The sequence below is a fragment of the Rhinopithecus roxellana genome, chromosome 4 (assembly GCF_007565055.1).
Source record: "Rhinopithecus roxellana isolate Shanxi Qingling chromosome 4, ASM756505v1, whole genome shotgun sequence".
In the NCBI taxonomy this organism is placed as follows: Eukaryota; Metazoa; Chordata; class Mammalia; order Primates; family Cercopithecidae; genus Rhinopithecus; species Rhinopithecus roxellana.
In genome coordinates, this window is record NC_044552.1 from 20,618,991 (window position 1) to 20,637,960 (window position 18,970).

General features: G+C 41.8%; 1 protein-coding gene across 1 annotated transcript; it reads left to right on the top strand.

Moving 5' to 3' along the window:
• The first annotated feature begins 3,075 nt into the window (after nucleotides 1–3,075).
• ZNF391 (zinc finger protein 391) lies at nucleotides 3,076–16,428 on the top strand. Its single transcript, XM_010374386.2, has 3 exons — nucleotides 3,076–3,431; nucleotides 13,892–14,000; nucleotides 14,743–16,428. The coding sequence occupies exon 3, from the start codon at nucleotides 14,821–14,823 to the stop codon at nucleotides 15,895–15,897; it is 1,077 nt and encodes a 358-aa protein (XP_010372688.2). The 5' UTR covers nucleotides 3,076–3,431; nucleotides 13,892–14,000; nucleotides 14,743–14,820; the 3' UTR covers nucleotides 15,898–16,428.
• Nucleotides 16,429–18,970: the final 2,542 nt, after the last annotated feature.

Consider the following 18,970-nt stretch of genomic DNA (forward strand, 5'->3'; position numbering starts at 1 on the left):
GGAAAATCTCCCAAATACTTGGAGATTAAGCAATACACTTCCAAATAATACATGGGTCAAAGAAAAAATGCCAAGAGCAATTAAAAGATACTTTGAACTACATGAAAATGAAAACACAACTTAGCAAAATTTATGGAATGCTGTGAAAGCAGTGCTTAGGAGGAATTTATGGCAATGAATACATACATATTAGAAATAGCATAAAAACACCTAGGAATAAATTTAACCAAGGAAGTGAAAGATCTGTACACTGAATACTGCAAGACATTACTTGAAGAAATTAAAGAAGACCTAAATATTGGAAAGACATCCCATGTTCATGGGTTGGAAGGCTAACGATTGATAAGATGATAATACTATCTGATGGCCGGGCGCGGTGGCTCAAGCCTGTAATCCCAGCACTTTGGGAGGCCGAGACGGGCGGATCACGAGGTCAGGAGATCGAAACCATCCTGGCTAACACGGTGAAACCCCGTCTCTACTAAAAAATACAAAAATCTAGCCGGGAGAGATGGTGGGCACCTGTAGTCCCAGCTACTCGGGAGGCTGAGGCAGGAGAATGGTGTAAACCCGGGAGGTGGAGCTTGCAGTGAGCTGAGATACGGCCGCTGCACTCCAGCCCGGGCAACAGAGCGAGACTCTGTCTCAAAAAAAAAAAAAAAAAAAATACTATTTGATATACAGATTCAATGTATTCCTTATAAAAATTTCAACCTTTGTTTGCAGAAATAGAAAATCCCATCCTAAAATTCATATGGAAAATCAAATTACCCTGAATAACCAATGAAAACCTTGAAGAAAAGAATAAAGTTTAAAGACACACACTTCATAATTTGAAAACTTTACACAAGCCTACAGTAACCTAAAGAGTGTGGTGCTGGAGAATAGGTATATAGACCCATAAAACAGAAAAGAGAGCCCAGAAATAAACCTCGCATATATGGTTGATGGATTTTCAACAAGTGCCAAGACTATTCAATGGGAAATGGACAGTGTTTCCAACAAATGGTGCTGGAAAAACTGGATATCCAAATGCAAAACAATAAAGTTGTAGTATTTACACCATCTACAAAAATTAACCCAAAATGGATCAAGGACTTAAATTTAAGAAGTAAAAAATTTATAAGAGATTATAAATCTCTTAGCAGAAAACATAAAAATCTTTCTTAGAGAAAGTAATTTTCAAGTATGGCACAGGTGATAAAAATAAATTGAGCTTGATCAAAATCAAAAAGTTTTATGCATCAAAGGACACTATCAAAAGAGAGAAAAACTTCACAGAATGGGAGAAAATATTTGCAAATCATATATCTGAAGAAGAATTAATATCTGGAATATATAAAAACTTATGCAACACAACAAAATCTACTTCAAAATAGGCAAAGGATTTGAACAGACATTTCTCCAAAAGAGACATACAAATAAGCACATGACAAGATGCTCAACATCACTAGCCATTAGGGAAATGCAAATCAAAGCCACAATGAGATAAAGCTTCATACCCATTAGGATGGCTATAATACAACAACTACAACAAAACGGAAGTTAACAAGTGTTGGCAAAGATGTGGAGAAACTAGAACCCTCCTGCACTGCCGATGGGAATGTAAAACGATGCAGTCGTTATGGAAAACAGTTTGATGGTTCCTCAAAAAAGCTGATCACAGAATTACCATATGATTTAGCAATTCAACGCCTAGGTGTATACCCAAAGGATTGAAAACAGTGACTCAGATACTTGTACACCAATGTTCATAGCAGCATTATTCACAATGGCCAAAAGGCGGGAACCACCCAAGTGTTCAACAAGAGATGAATGGATAAACAAAATATTATGTATTTATATTTATACACTGTTTATGTATAAACACACACATATACACAATGGAATATTATTTAGCCATTAAAAGGCATGAAGGATACATGCTGCAATATGAATGAACCTTGAAAATATTATGCTAATTAAAATAATCCAGAAATAAATGGACAAATATTGTATTATTTTACTTATACGGCATATCTAGAACAGGCAAATTCATAGAAACATAATATAAAATAAAGGTTACCAGGGACTGTGGGGAGCAGGGAATAGAGACTGCTCAATGGGCATTTTTAGGGATGATGAAAATGTTCTAGAATTAGATAGTGATGGTGCTGTTGTGAATACACTAAAAACTTTATTGTATGACTTTAAAATGGTAACTTTAATGTTATGCGTAGTTTACCACAGTTTGAAAGTATTTTTAATTTTTAAAAATAGGAAATGATAAAATTAGATTTTATCTAATTCTTTCCAGCTTTATAATTTGGATCCTGCTTCTTCCTGCTTATAATTTGGATCCTGCTCCTTTGTACTTCAAGGCTCATGCTTTATACTTACTTGATGTTTCTATGATACTTGTGCACAGCTGTCATATATCAGATCTGCAGTTTCGCACACGCGTTCCACTCTTCTAGTTCCTCAACTATTTGTAAGGTTGCCCTCCGCTATGTTTTCCATTAAATCTTCCATTAATTAAACCACTCCAATGTCCCTCGTTCCATAAGTTTCCCCTACTCTGAACTCCCAGGGCACATTGTGCAACTTCATTACCTTATATTAAAATTACCTGGAATTTTAAAAAATCTACTAGATTATGGTAGTGTCCTGATTTTATTCATCTTTTTCTTTTGGTGAAATTAGGGACGTGTCTTGCATTTAACAGTTTTTAAGCATCTAGATTGTGCAACGCAGCCATTTTGGAGAGACCACCTGCATCAGAATTATCTGGGATGCCCGTTGAAAATGCAGTGTTCCAGGCCAATGAGTCAGTCTCGGAGTGTAAATCTTGTGAAGCTGTATTTTAACAAGCTCGCTTGATTTATTTGTGCACGCTATTTAAAACTCTATGAACCACCGGTGTAGGCTATACTTTGTAGTGTATTAAGGTGGTCTTCGGTATCTCTCGCAGACCCCCCTCCTCTTGCCTCTAGCACCAACCTCTCAGCCTCTCACATACCAGGGGAGGGGCTTTGCAAAAACCTTCAGGAAAGTGAATCCCAGCACAGCCCTGCTATCGCTGGCTCTCGGGCGCAGGCGCAGCGCTGCGACCGCCGCTGATACGTTGCCCATTCTCAGTGTGGTCTCTGTTTTGCAACTGGTCGTCGGCGTCAGGAGACTTAGGTCCAAGCGACTGCTCAGACAATGCCTGGCCCCGCATACCGAGCAGAGCATGATCAGCAGCAGCCTAAGTGGGAGACTGCCTGTGATCCTAGGAAACCTTATGGGCGCTGGAGCAGCGATTCGACGCGTGGGTTTCTCTTTAATCCTTCCGACTTCCCCAAGCCCCGCGCACTCAGGTTCCGCTCCAAGTGCGGGATACGCCCGGGGTGTGTCGGGGTACTCGGCCGGAGGCGGCCGGTGAACGGGGCTTACAGGGCCCCGGGACCAAGGTGGGTGTTCTTGGAGGTTCTGGAAAGTGGAAACACGGTTTCTTCGAAGGAAACGGGCGAAAGGGTCGCGGGTGGTTTGGCTGCAGGTCGGGTCAGGAGGTACCTCCACGGTTGGGACGCGGCGTGGCTAGGAGTCGAGAGGGCCCCCAGCGCTCGTCTCATGGGCGGGCCAGCCTAGTTCCTCTGCGGCAGTGACAGCCAGTGGTTTTCCCCGAGTGTATCCCTGGGAGATGAGAAAGAGCAGGGTTGCACCCTGCTTCCCCTCTAGCTGGGCGAGGGAGGGCTTCGGTACTGGGGTGTTTCCCTGGTGCTTACTGAGTGCAGGCATTGCTCCAAGAGTTTTTACCTGCGTTAATTCATTTAATCCTTGCATCAACCCTATGAAATAGTGTACTATTATTATCCCCATGTTACAGATAAGGAAATTGAGGCACAGAGAGATGAAGTATTTGCTCGGCGGGGGGCAGTGGCTCACGCCTGTAATCCCAGCACTTTGGGAGGCCAAGGCAGGCGAGTTATCTGAGGTCAGGAGTTCGAGACCAGCCTGGGCAATATGGTGAAACCCCTTCTCTACTAAAAATACAAAAATTGGGTGGGAGTGGTGGCGCGTGCCTGTAATCCCTGCTACTCGGGAGGCTGAGGCAGGGGAATCACTTGTACCCAGGAGGCGGAGGTTGGAGTGAGCCGAGACCACTACATTGCACTCCAGCCTGGGCAACAAGAGTGAAACTCCGTTCCCCTGCACCAAAAAAAAAAAAAAAAAAAAAAAAAGAATTACTTGCTTAAGTTACAGAGGCTAGTGAGTGCCAGTCCTTAGTTTTTGGTTCTGGTGATGAAGGTTGGTACTTGAATAAAGTAGTCGTTCATTATTTGTTGTAGGTGTATTGACAGTTACTGTGGATCTTTGTGTGTGAATTTGTGCTTTATGTGTGAGTTTGTGCTTTGAACCAATTTCTGTGAACATTGTTACCTGAAGATCACCTTTGGTAGGACAAGATTTTCTCTATTCTGTGGTTAAACTGAGGCTGCCTAGGCACTTCTGCTGATTGCTTTGTCGATTGGCAAAGGCTCCAGGAAGCAATCAACCTAGTGCCACAAAACAAAGCACCCAGAGAAGCCCTATTCCAGACTCTTCAAAACCTTCTTCCTTCTGAAGGGGGTAGAAAATAAAGGAGAATTATCCCTGGATCAGGAATTGATTATAGGACAGACTGGCAATGTCAAAACAATTTTAGATAATTAGGGTAACAGTGGTGGCCAGCACTGTTAGTGCTGGAAAGTTAGAGTCACATAAAGGAATAGCAAACCACCAGGTTGGCTAGGGCTGCAGCATGTTGTGACCACTTAAGAGAATAATGATTTTGTGGGAATACAGTATCCAGAGAGCAGTAAGGTGACTCAAATAATAAAAGTATGAAGAAGAAAGGATAAAAGGAGCGGCAACTTTCCACATCAAGAGGGAGGAATCCCTTGAATGGACTCTGGAAAACGGTGTGGGCCTAACATTGTGGAGACAGGCCCTAACCTCCTGGCCTCTCTGAAATATGTTTGGGGGCTATCCCTGAAACTTTTGTCACATCCATTAGTCTTCCCTTTCCCATCTTATATACATCCTCCAAAGCCAGGAAAAAGAATGCATCTCTCCATGCTCTAGAGCAGCAGCTGCTGAAGGGAGCCTCATAAATCCTCTGACAGCATCTTTCCTTAAACATATACCATCACAGTTTTCAAATTCATTGATGTGAGATGAGCACAGCAATAGCATCATCTCCCTTATACTATATATCATTCTTTATTGTAAATGTTTTGCCATAGTTTAACTTGCAGTATTCACAAAACCTTTGTGAGAAAAGACAAGCCCATGCTAGTAATGGTGTTTTATAATGTGGGGCAAGAGTTTTCAGAAAGGTGACTTGACCAAGGAAGTGCAGCTGTAAGCAGTGTCATCTGTCTTCTATTTTGACCCTCAGGAAGAAGTAAGGAGACTAGTGTCATAGTGTCTTTGAACTCATACCCCATATGAAGAGAATGTCAAAGAGGTTGGATCACCTAAAGAGTTTAGAGAAAGTTTGGATTTGGTTCAGATCTGTCTTTTATCATAAAAGATGAAACCCAGACATAAGTATCCATTGTCATTTTCTTTATATCTGAGAGGAGATAGGATTACTTTGGGCATTCATTTTACTTTTTTTTTTTTTTTTTTTGAGACAGAGTTTCACTCTTGTCGCTTAGGCTGGAGTGCCGTGGTACTATCTTGGCTCATTACAACCTCCACCTCCTGGGTTCAAGCGATTTTCCTGCCTCAGCCTCCCAAAGTAGCTGGGATTACAGGGCCTGCCACCACGCCCAGCTAATTTTTTTGTATTTTTAGTTGAGATGGGGTTTCACCATATTGGCCAGGCTGGTCTTGAACTCCTGACCTCAGGTGATCCACCCGCCTCGGCCTCCCAATCATTTTACTTCTAATCCTTAGGGTTGCATTCAACAGGACTAGATGTGGACATTACTAGACAGAGGTTCTGGATGCCTTAGACTATGACCTTTGCCCATTTCTGCCTTTCATTAAAAATAAAACCAAGTGGAGGCAGATGATGGAAAGGCAACTGTCTATCTCTCCATAAGATCCATATTCCACATGAATTAAGTATTCTTCTCTCTTTTCTGAAAGTGTGTTCCATCTTGGCAAGCAGAGACACATTCATCCCTTCTTAGATGAGTCTGCCAAATTTTGCCAAGGGGACTATTCTTTATTTGGCTGTTGACTGTTCTTAATATCTTCAACACTCCCTCACTCTAATTCATCATTAGATTAATTAATGAACACAGGCTTTTTTTGGCCTATTTCTTGAATGGTTTCATCTGAAATATGGACCTTGAGATCTTACATGTCTCTGAGGATTTGAAAAAGAGTAGATTCATTGTAGTTCTCTCCCCTTAGTCTAGGCAGATGGCTCTGTGCCTCAAAATTTGGGATCTAAAGTCAAACTACTGGGTATCAGATAGCTTTGGACAAATCAAGTCCAGCATCTTCATTTTTCAGGTGAGGAGACACAAAACCAGATTGTTTATTTTCCCCTGTTTTCTATATAGCTACCAATGGAGCTATAACCAAAATCCAGCTTACCTAGTCAGTGCCTATAGCTCTGGGCCTCTATCTGATGTTTCCCTGAATTGTGCTGAGGATGCCACTTGCACTTCAGTGGAGGCCAGAGACTTTTTTTTTTTTTTTTTTTTTTTTTGAGATGATGGAGTCTTGCTCTGTCAACCAGGCTGGAGTGCAGTGGTACAGTCTTGGCTCACTGCAGCCTCTACCTCCTGGGTTCAAGCGATTCTCTTGCCTCAGCCTCCTGAGTAGCTGGCACTACAGGTGCGTGCCACCACGACTGGCTAATTTTTATATTTGTAGTAGAGACTGGGTTTCACCATGTTGGGCTGGTCTCAAACTCCTGACCTCAGGTGATCTGCCCACCACAGCCTCCCAAAATGCTGGGATTACAGGCATAAGCCACCATGCCCGGCCAAGGCCAGAGACTTTACTCCATAGGTTACACAGATAGGGCTGTTAGTGTGGCTGAGATTTACTGCAGCGTTTCAGGGACTGGCTCTGGGAGGTCATCACTCTCTATACCCCTACGCCACTCTGAAGTCAAGGTCATGCTGATATCCTTCTGACATCAGTGGAGTTTAGTTTCTTGGCCATTTACAGGCCCCTAAACAGAAAGTGTGACTCAGGCATTCTTTCCCTGTCTGTTGAGAAGCAACACATACTGTATGGTATAATGAGTTTGAATCTAGGATTTATTACTTGGCCTTGTGCCAAATTACTTAACTTCTCTGTACTTACACTATTTATTTGTATTGCGGGAATAATAATTCCCCTCTCACAGAGTTATTGTGAAGAATAAATGAGTCAATATTCATAAAATTCTTAGAATAGACAGGCCCAAAGAAAGGCCATTTCTGGATTCCTTTCACAAGTTCTTTCTTTATTTTTTCTAGGTAGAAAGTTTCCCTAGTGGAGTTTGTATCTGTCTATCATATGTGTCACATACACTAACACATCTAATGCATAATACAGTTGTATATATAATGAGCTTATTTGAAATGAAAAAACCAACTACACTTTGAGACTCTTGCACTATACAGTATGATATGGCTTGGATACGTGTCTCCACCAAGTCTCAAGTTGAATTGTAATCCCAAATGTTGGAGATGGGACCTGACAGGAGGTGATTGGATCTTACAGGTCGATACCTCAGGGCTTGGTGCTGTTCTTGCGATAATGCATAAGTTCTCATGAGATCTGGTTGTGTAAAAGTGTGTGGTACCGGCCGGGCGCGGTGGCTCAAGCCTGTAATCCCAGCACTTTGGGAGGCCGAGACGGGCGGATCACGAGGTCAGGAGATCGAAACCATCCTGGCTAATACGGTGAAACCCTGTCTCTACTTAAAAATACAAAAAACTAGCCGGGCGAGGTGGCGGGCGCCTGTAGTCCCAGCTACTCGGGAGGCTGAGGCAGGAGAATGGCGTAAAAAACCCGGGAGGCGGAACTTGCAGTGAGCTGAGATCCGGCCACTGCACTCCAGCCTGGGTGGCAGAGCAATACTCCGTCTCAAAAAAAAAAAAAAAAAAAAAAAAAAAAAAAGTGTGTGGTACCTCTCCACCTCTCTTTTCTCCTGCTTTTGCCATGTGATGTGCCTGATGCCCCTTTGCCTTCCACCATGAGTAAAAGCTCCCTGAGGTCTCCCCAGAAGCTGAACAGATGCCAGCACCATGGTTGTACAGCCTGAAGAACTGTGAGCCAATTAAACCTATTCTCTTTATAAATTACCCAGCCTCAAGTATTTCTTTATAGCAATGCAAGAATGGCCTAATACAGCAAATTGGTACTGAGGCACATGCTTGGCTATAAAGTTACTTAAAAATGTGAAAGGAACTTTGGAACTGGGTAACAGGCAGAGGATGGAGATGGAAGAGTTTGGAGGGCTCAGAAGATGGGAAGATGAGGGAAAGTTTGGAATTTCTTAGAGACTGGTTAAATGTTTGTGACAAAAATGCTGATAGTGATATGGACAGTGAAGTCCAGGCTGACAAGGTCTCAGATGGCAATGAGGAACTTATTGGGAACTAAAGCAAAGGTCATATGTGTTATGCCTTAGCAAAGAACTTGGCTGCCTTGTGCCCCTGCCCTAGGGATCTGTGGAAGTTTGCACTTCAGAGTGTTGATTTAGGGTATCTGTCAGAAGAAATTTTTAAGCAGCAAAGGAAGATGTAGCCTGGCTCTTTCTAACAGTCTGTCTGTCCTCAGATGTAGGAGGAAAGAAATGACTTAAAGTTGGAAGTTATATTTAAAGGGAAAGCAGAGCATAAAAGTTTGGAAAATTTGCAGAGAAAAAAGATTTTAAAAAGCTTTTTCAGGAGAGAAATTCAAGCAGGCCATGGAGCAACCCATTACTAGAGAGATTTGCAAACTAAAAAGGAGCCAGGTGCTAATAGTCAAGAAAACAGCAAAAAGGCCTGAAAGGCATTTCAGAGATCTAAGAGGCGATGCCTCCCATGACAGGCTCAGAGACCCAGGAGGACTTAAGGATTTCAGGGCCAGATCCTGGGTCCCACTGCCCTGCACCACTCCAGGAGGCTGCTCCTAAATCCTGGTTGCTTGGGCTCCAGCCATAGTTCCAATGGGCCCAGGTACAGCTCAGGCTGCTGCTCTGGAGGGTAGAAGCTGTAAGCCTTGGTGGCCTCCATGTGGTGTTAAGCCTGTGGATGTGCACAGTGCAAGAGTAAAGGAGGCTTGGCAGCCTCTGCCTAGATTTAAGTGGATGTATGGAAAGGCCTGGGTGTCCAGGCAGAAGCCTGCTGTAAGGGGCAGAGCCCCTTTAGAGAACCTCTACTAGGGCAGTCTGGAGGGGAAATGTGGGGTTGGAGGCCCCACACAGGGTCCCCACTGCACTGCCTAGTGGAGCTGTGGGAAGGGAGCCACCATGCAGACCCCAGAATGGTAGATCCTGTGCTTAGACCCTGTGCTTGGAAAAGCCACAGGCACTCAACAACCTGGGAGAGCAATGTGAGGCTGAATTCTGCAAAATCACAGAAGTGGAACTGCCCAAGGCCTTGGGAACCCACCCCTTGCACCATTGTGCCCTACATGTGGGACATATAGGAGATTATTTTGGAGCTTTAAGATTTAATGACTGCCTTGCTGCATTTCGAGCTTGAATGGAGCCTGTAGCCCCTTTCTTTTGGCTGATTTCTCCCTTTTACAATGGGAGTATTTACCCAGTGCCTGCACCTCCATTGTATCTTGGAAGTAAATAAATTGTGATGTACAGGTTCATAGGTGGAAGAAATTCATCTCCAGATGAGACTTTGGACTTGGACTTGGGACTTTTGAGTTAATGCCAGAATGACTTAAGACTTTCGGGTACTGTTGAGCAGTCTCCTAAAAATACTGATTATGTTTTGCAATGTGAGGACATGAGACTTGGGGGCCAAGAGCAGAATGATATGGTTTGAATATATATCCCCATCAAATCTCATGTTGAATTGTAATCCCTAGTGTTGGAGGTGAAGCTTTATGGGAGGTGATTTGATCGTGGAGGTAGATCCCTCATGGCTTGGTGCTGTCCTTGCAATAATGAGTGAGTTCTCGTGAGATCTGGTGTGTAAAAGTGTGTGGCCCCTCCCTCCTGCCTTGCTCCTGCTTTCACCATGTGATATGCCTGCTCCCCTTTCACCTTCTGTCATGAGTAAAAGCTCCCTGAAGGCTCACCAGAAGCTGAGAAGATGCCAACACCATGCTTTTACAGCCTGCAGAACCATGAGCCAATTAAACCTCTTTCCTTTATAAATTACCCAGCCTCAGGTATTTCTTTATAGCAATGCAAGAACAGCCTAATACATAGTATAAACACATTAGTTGATTATAGATAGTCTCATATCAAATTGGCACAGTTTGACAATAATTAAAATATTAATAAGCATGAGAGTGAACTTCAAATTGGCCATATCCAAGAACTCTGTCATAGTTCTTTCTCTTGTCAGGATATTCGGCCTACTTTTAGATATCCTATATTTCAAGGTTCTTCTAGTGAGACAGTTTGCACAAATCTTCAAATTTTGGATCTCCCTGCTTTCATATTGCCTCCAAAAACTAAATATTTCCTAATAATCTCTCTTCTCCAGAATGGGATATGATATTTAATAATGTAGTAATATTCCACTAAGTACAACATTCCCATTAGTTCTCATATTACCTTATGGCAGTATGGGTGTTCTCAAATCTTCAGAGACTTCTGTTGGGGACAAGAACTTTTGCTTTAGTAGCTTTAGAGGCTTTGTAATTTACCTACTGGGAGATGCAGTATTCACCTATCATGTAATTGTCAATATTTTAGTTCCATTGCACTAGAGAATTATTTCTCTACCCTTCAGACCTACCATTCCCTTTACTATTCTGAAATAAAATTCATTTTATGTCATATGAATACTACCTACCTATGAAATAATTTCAAAAGTATCAATATGTTACCTTAACTATAATATGAAGGAGAAGGAAAAGGAAAATGATTTATAATCAAATAATATGCATTTCAGCAGGTAAATGACTGGATGAAATAGATGCTTACACCTATTAGAACCACTGTGAATTCAACTACAAATGCAGCCTGATTTATGAATTATATTTGTGAATCTAATACCATAAGTGGCTTTACTTCCCTGAAATGGTGAAAAATTCCTAATAACATTGAAACAAAAAAAATGTATATTTTGGCTGGACTTGGTGGCTCATGCCTGTAATCCCAGTATTTTGGGAGGCTGAGGTGGACAGATCAATTGAGCCCAGGAGTTTGATGCCAGCCTGGGCAACATGGTGAAACCCCATCTCTACAAAATAAAATTAAAAATTAGCCATACATGGTGGTGTGTGCCTGTAGTCCCGCTACTTAGGAGGCTGAAGTCAGAGGATCACCTGAACCTGGGGAGGTCAAGGCTGCAGTGAATAGTAATTGTACCACGGCACTCCAGCCTGGGTGATAGAGTGAGACCCTGTCTCAAAAAAGTAAAGAAAGAAATGTATATTTCCTTGATTTTCCAATACATATTAAAGCTATGCAAAATGGTGTATGTATGCATAAAGCGTTATTAGGTTTTAGTTTCAGGTAACTATTAACAACTTTTTTGAAAGTCAGGTAGGATAAATGACAGTTCTTTTTTCTGCAGGAATATCTATAATCCCTGGCCCCCATTAAATTCAAATAGTACTATCCAATCATTGTGACAACCCAAAACACCCTCACAAATTCCCCCAAAGTCTCCCTAGGATGCTATCTTGAGGATCACTATAATAAAAGAGAAAGGTAGTGAACTGACAGTAAAATAATGTGTTAGGCCATTCTTGCATTGCTATGGAAATGAAATACCTGAGGCTGGGTAATTTATAGAGAAAAGAGATTTAATTGGCTCACAGTTCTGCAGGCTGTGCAAGCATTGCTCTAGCATCTGCTTCTGGAGAGGGCCTCAGGAAGTTTCCAATTATGGTGAAAGGTAAAGGGGGAGCAAGCATGTCAAATGGTAAGAGCAGGGGCAAGAGACTGCAAGGGAGGGGAGGTCCCAAACTTTTAAGCAACTAAATCTCACATGAACTAACTGAGCAAGAACTCACTTATCACCAAGGGGATGCTGCTAAACCAGTCAGGAGGAATCTACCTCCACGATCCCATCATCTCCCTCCACGATCCCATCATCTCCCATCTTCCAACACTGGGAATCACATTTTTTTCTTTTTTTCAGGGGAGGGTGGGGAGGAATCACATTTCAGCATGAGATTTGGAGGGAACAAACATCTAAACCATATCAGATAACAATGGAGGAGCTTAAGGATCTGAGCTACAAGAATGGAAGCCAGCCACGGTAGCAGTAAGGCAAATTCCTATTTAGGAATGTTGGCATCATAAAGTATGCAACTGGATCTTTTTGTGTGTGTGTGTGAGACAGAGTCTCACTCTGTCACCCAGGCTGGAGTGCAGTGCTGCGATCTCGGCTCACTGCAACCTCTGCCTCCCAGGTTCAAGCAATTCTCCAGCCTCAGCCTCCCAAGTAGCTGGGATTACAGGCATGCATCACCATGCCCAACTAATTTTTGTAGAGACGGGGTTTCACCATGTTGGCTAGGCTGGTCTCGAACTCCTGACCTCAAGTGATCTGCCCGCTTTGGCCTCCCAGAGAGTTGGGATTACAGGCATGAGCCACTGCGCCCCACAGCAATTGGATCTTAGTGTAAGATTCTACGATAAGAAATTCTGACTCCTGCATCATCCCAGTAGTAGGGCTTTTTATCTTCCCTATTTTCAGTTGAAAGGCATATTCTTGGCAAAGCTGAACACAGACGGCATCATCATGTTACTTGAGGTTCTCCATGCATGGCTTCTTGGCACATATCCTTCAAGGCTAACCTCCACATCTGAGAGGTCCCAGTCTATGAGAAAGGAAAGAGTTTTATGAAGCCAGATTAACTTCCTAATCTCATGGATCTCAAATTGTGCTGTGAGCAGAAATATTTGGGGAACTGTTATACAGTTCATTGCCTCCTTTAATACACAAGGGCTCCAAGTTAATTAAGAGGAGGGGTTAAACAAGCTTTAATGAGGAAATTTAGAGTCCAGGGATGGGCAAGAAGAAAAGGCACAGGTTCCCAGATCTTCTTATTTTCCTGACAAAGGCCGCTGGAGCCAGGATATTCTGCTGGACACTGATAGGTTGGTGTTCCAGGAGAGGTCCTTGCTGCCCTGTTGCTCTCACTTCTTATAATACAAGTGGAAAACAACATTGTCAGTGTGGAGATGAACATACTACTTGGTGCCAGGCAATATGAATGTGAGGTGTTTGCTTTTTAAACGAGAGTCATCTGGGAAAGCTAACTGTCTAGTACCTGGGAAACTTGAGATCTGTGGGAAGTTTCAACCCCTCTTTAGAGAAAAGGGGCCTCCTGTCCTATGGGAAGCTGAGTTTCTATTTTATACCTGCCTGCTGTGAGAAGAATGTTAGGGGGCAGAAGATAGTCCAAGTTAGCACTTTGTTCAAGCAACCTAGACTGTATTTCTAAGGCTCTTTCTGGACATTCAGCTTGTCAAGTCACGTGAACTTATTAAAATACAAATGCCTGGGCCCCATCAGACTTGCTAGGTCCAAAGCAAGGTTCAGATATCTGGAGTAACAAGTGTCATAAGTAATTCTGATGTGTATGTGTTTCTGTATGTAACCTGTGTGTGTATATGTAACCCGTCTTTTGGCATCTAATTTTAGTCCCTTTCAGAGACTCATTTTCTCCAGCCCCTCCTGCCATAGACCCTGTGAAAGCTCACTCTACCTTTTCTTAGATTAAAAACACTGAGATTGAGCTCTGGATAGCTCTGTCTTCAGCACCAGCAGCCTTGTGTTAAAACATTTCTGATCTGCAGGAACCCCAGCATGTGAATTGGACTTTATCACCCAATTGGAGGAAGAATAACAGTAGATGTTGGATCTTCAGGAAGCTGAAGAGGGCAGTGCCCAGAAATACCTGTCTAGGTAAGTAGTGTCATAAGAAGACCACCAATTTGATGTTGAGGAGATGAGTTCTAGTCCAAGCCCTTGCAATTTGTTGGGTCATGTAGGCAAGTGACTCAATCTGTTTTCTATCTGTCAGATGAGTGGGTTGGCCTAGATAATGTCTAAGTTCTGCTAAATCTCTGATAGTCTAGGACTGTAGACTTCTTTAGAAGAATACCTGAAGTATAATAATTGGAAGAAGGGTTGAGAGGCAAATGGGAAGAGCAGTGTGGTAGTTATTATTTCTGAAATTTTTATTCTCTTTCAATCCCAGGAAAATGGTTGCATTCAGGCTTGATCAAGTCATCTTTCCTTTTTCCATTTCTTTTTTCTACGCTTGAGAGTCTTGATTCTTCTCATCCTTCTCCTTGCTCTCATTTTCCATGGCTAATCAGCTACCATAAAAGGTCATTTTACCTTTTAATCCCGAACTCTCTGTCATCAGCTGGTACACCTGCTCATTTCCATTTGTTTGGGTTAGCATATTACCCAATAACTCTTTCGATATTTCTTGATGTCTCTGTGTTCACCATGCCCAGTGCAAAAATTCTGCCTCTTGTCTCTTCTGGCTTTGTTCTCCTCCACTACCCTTTTTTGTTTTCTCCTCATATAAAGTTGCTAGTATGCATGAATTCAAATTAGTTGTCTTTTCTCTGCTGGTTTATTTTCTTTGCTCTCCACAGTAGACACAGGTGACATTTACACTTTAAATGTCTTTCAGATAGAGGGATTTGAACTGAACCAAAGCATCAACACCAATCAGACTGTTTCCAAAAAACTAGAGTTTTCAAGGTCAGCAATGGAAAGCCTCAGAGGGAATACTGCTCAGGGTCCTACAAATGAAGAAGCCTATAAAAATAAAGGCCATTTATCAAGGCAGACAAAATGTTCTGCACAGAAGAAATCCTGTTTTGAGAACACAGTGGTCAGAAAAGTGTCAGTGACACTTGAAGAAATTTTCATGGGGGATGGAGGCCCTGAATCCAGTGAATTTAGTCTAAGCCCAAACCTTGACACACAACAGAAAATTCCAAAGGGAGATGGATCCCCAATATCTAGGAAAAACTCCAAAGATAATTCAGACTTAATTAAACACCAAAGACTTTTCTCACAAAGAAAACCTTGTAAATGCAATGAATGTGAAAAAGCCTTTAGTTACCAATCAGACCTTCTTGTACACAGTAGAATTCATAGTGGAGAAAAGCCTTTTGAATGCAACAAATGTGGGAAATCTTTCAGCCGAAGTACACATCTTACTGATCATCAAAGAACTCACACTGGAGAGAAACCTTATGAATGCAATGAATGTGGAAAAGCTTTTAGTCGGAGCACACATCTTAGTCTACATCAGAGAATCCATACTGGAGAAAAACCATATGAATGTAGTGAATGTGGAAAAGCATTTAGCCGAAGCACTAACCTTAGTCAACATCAGCGAACTCATACTCAAGAAAGGCCTTACAAATGTAATGAATGTGGGAGAGCCTTCGGTGACCGTTCAACCATAATTCAGCATCAGCGAATACACACTGGAGAGAATCCCTATGAATGCAGTAAATGTGGAAAAGCTTTCAGTTGGATCTCATCGCTTATTGAACATCAGAGAACACACACTGGGGAGAACCCCTATGAGTGCGGTGACTGTGGGAAAGTGTTCAGTCGAAGCTCATCTCTTACAGAACATCAGAGAATCCACACTGGAGAAAAGCCCCACGAGTGTAGAGTGTGTGGAAAGGGCTTCAGTCGAAGCTCATCCCTTATTATTCATCAGAGAATCCATACTGGGGAGAAGCCATACAAATGTAATGACTGTGGAAGAGCCTTCAGTCAGAGTTCAACTCTCATCAGACATCAGCACCTTCATACTAAAGAGTAATATCTGAGCTTTTATTAATGTTAGCACAAGAACATATATACCTAACCTCCCACCACTGAAATATATATATTTCAAGTGTATATATACTTGTTCTGATTTTCTTTTATTAGATACCGATACCCGTTTTAAGCTTTCATTCATTCTTTCCATCCATGTATCCTTTCCTCTCCCCTCCCTTCCTCCCTCCCTCCTACTTTTTCTCCCAACCCCCTTTCTCTTTTCTCAAATAAGTTTGCAATAAAACAAAAGGATGACTCAAAAAACCTAACATATGCAATCTAATATTCTGAAGGGCTCCAACTTTAGAGTATAAAACTACCTGACACCTTGTAGTTTCTCTGCTAATCTGTTCCATCAAGCGTGGGTCCTGGAACCACCAGGTAATCCTCTGTTTTCTAACCACATCAGCCCCTTCACATGAAGAGAAAATCCTGTGTGTGTGTCTTCATACTTGCTGGCTCTAGTACCAGAAGAGAGGGATCTGGCTTCAGAGCAGGACCAAAAACTTCTCACCATCTGAGGATAATAGTGTTGAGGCAAATTCATTCTCTTGACTTGCAAAGACAGATTTTTCTCATCTTCTTCCTTCTCTTCCTTTTTTTGCAGTAGCATTTTTCCTGAAAGTATAACTCATTTCTTTTACTAGTGCCTAACTAATCCTAGTGTTATTTTATCACATTTTTACCAAGAATGTTCTAAAAATCTTGGAGACGTTTCTCCATGAACTTGGGGGAAAAAGTTGCCAAATGCTGTGCTGTTTTTTTTTTTTTTTGGTTTTTTTTTTTGGTTTTTTTTTTTTTTGAGACGGAGTCTCGCTCTGTCGCGGCCCAGGCTGGAGGACAGTGGCCGGATCTCAGTTCACTGCAAGCTCCGCCTCCCGGGTTCACGCCATTCTCCTGCCTCAGCCTCCTGAGTAGCTGGGACTACAGGCGCCCTCCACCTCGCCAGGCTAGTTTTTTGTATTTTTTTTTTTTTTTTTTTTTTTTTAGTAGAGACGGGGTTTCACCGTGTTAGCCAGGATGGTCTTGATCTCTTGACCTCGTGATCCACCCGTCTCGGCCTCCCAAAGTGCTGGGATTACAGGCTTGAGCCACCGCGCCCGGCCTGTTTTTTTTTTTTTTTTTTTTTTTTTTTTAATTTTCTTTCATTTACAGACTTCATGAAACTTATATTCTGTAGCTTTGACCCTCACCAATCTTGGAAGATTGATCTCTCAAGGACAAACCCAGTGCCTATTTCTCAGTCCTTTTTCTACTTGACATTTGCAGAACTGGCACTTTTGGCCACTGTTATACCTTAAAGCTTGAGCTTCTTTCAGGATCCATGATTCTGTGCTGATCTACACTTTTCCTACCTCCCAGCATTTCTTTGATTGTCAATGATCAGCTCTGTGATTTGGGACCAGGGTTAGGCCAGAATAATCTCATTTCATCAAGTTATAAAACTTGAGGTAGTGCAACTAGATTATACACTTCTTGAAGACAGAAATCTTGGTTTGTTTGTTGTTTTATTTTTGAGAGAAGGTCTTACTCTGTTGCCCAGGCTGGAGTGCAATGGCACAATCATAGCTCACCGTAGCCTTGAACTCCTGGGCTCCTGCCACAGCTTCCTGAGTAGCTAGGGCTGCAGGTGTGTACCACCACACCCAAAATTTTAAAATTTGTTTGTGGAGACAGGATCTCACTATGTTGGCAAGGCTGGCCTCCATCTCCTGAACTCCAACAATTCTCCCACCTCGGCTTCCCAAAACACTGACATTACAGGTATGAGCCACCACACCTGCCAGAAATCTTGTTATTGATTGATACAAAACATCACAAAGTGCTGAGTAGACACTAAATGCCCTGTAATTATTGCTCACTGATTCCTCTTTATCATCTGTAATCAATCAACTTGACTTTATTCGATATAGATTAATAATTGATTTCTTTCTGTCTTTCTACTGCTGCTTCCAAGTTCTTGGTACCTTGTGCCTACATTACTAAATTGATCACTGTTGACTCACTACCATTATCTAGCTCCTTACTAAACTACTATTTTGTTAAAAAAAGTAGTCTACAGTTTCCCAGTGACCTCTGCCCCAAATGGAAACTTCTTTAACCTAAAGGCCTTTCATAGTTTGATCTACTTATTTACTTCCTTTCTCTTCTCAAAGATAATGCATGTGGGCAGGCCTGTTTTTTGTCCCTACAATACCCTCTTCTCACACTTTGCTGCTTTTCAAACCATTCCTTGGCACTTTTACATGTCCTACTTTCTTCTTTGTATTCCAGAAACCCTATCTACCCTTTTCTAAATGCTACGCTCATATCCTGACTCTGTGACACTTTCAGTCCCCTACCTTCTTAGAAATCTTTGTAGTGATGATTTGCATTATTCTCCTGTGTTAGACACCTTCTTTACTGTTTTCTGGTTCTTTCACAAGTACTTTTTTACATAAGCTGTTTTGAAGTTGTAAATCATCCTAAATCTTTTATAAACCTCATATAATACATAGTAAAATGCTAGCCTGGACTCTAGTTTTAATCTAAATGCATAGAGTTTAATTTACCAGCATAATCTTTTTAGTCTTTTGAATGATGACGTAACCTCATAGGTGTTTTGGCCCATTTCGTTTTTCCTTGAATTTACGTATATAACTGACTATTTAGACTGACTCCTTTAAATCCCCTGGGATGCTGACCTCTTGGCTTTCCAGTTCATGAGTTTATGTAAAGTAGTAAAACAGTGCCTGACATATAGTAAATGCTCAATAAATTCTAATTGTTATGATTCTACTGATTCACATTTGCCTATAGCTTTTTATTTTATTCCCTGCAGAGCCTTTAACTTCATTACTAGAAATGGAAAACTAGGATCACAATCAAATAAGCTAGAAGGTATTTCTTTTATCATAATAGGCCATAGCTATTTTACACACTCCATTGTGTGTAAAAAATGACTCAAGATGGCAAACAAGATACAATAAAATAGAAAACAAAAAACACATACAAATGAGCACTAGGAGATCAGGACAAGTTATGATAACCTACAGAGGTATTCAGTTAGGGATACAAACTGAGCATTCTGGCAA

Bases quoted from the DNA above. Each gene is read 5' to 3' on its own strand.
- ZNF391 (XM_010374386.2), top strand. From the start codon at position 14,821: ATGGAAAGCCTCAGAGGGAATACTGCTCAGGGTCCTACAAATGAAGAA.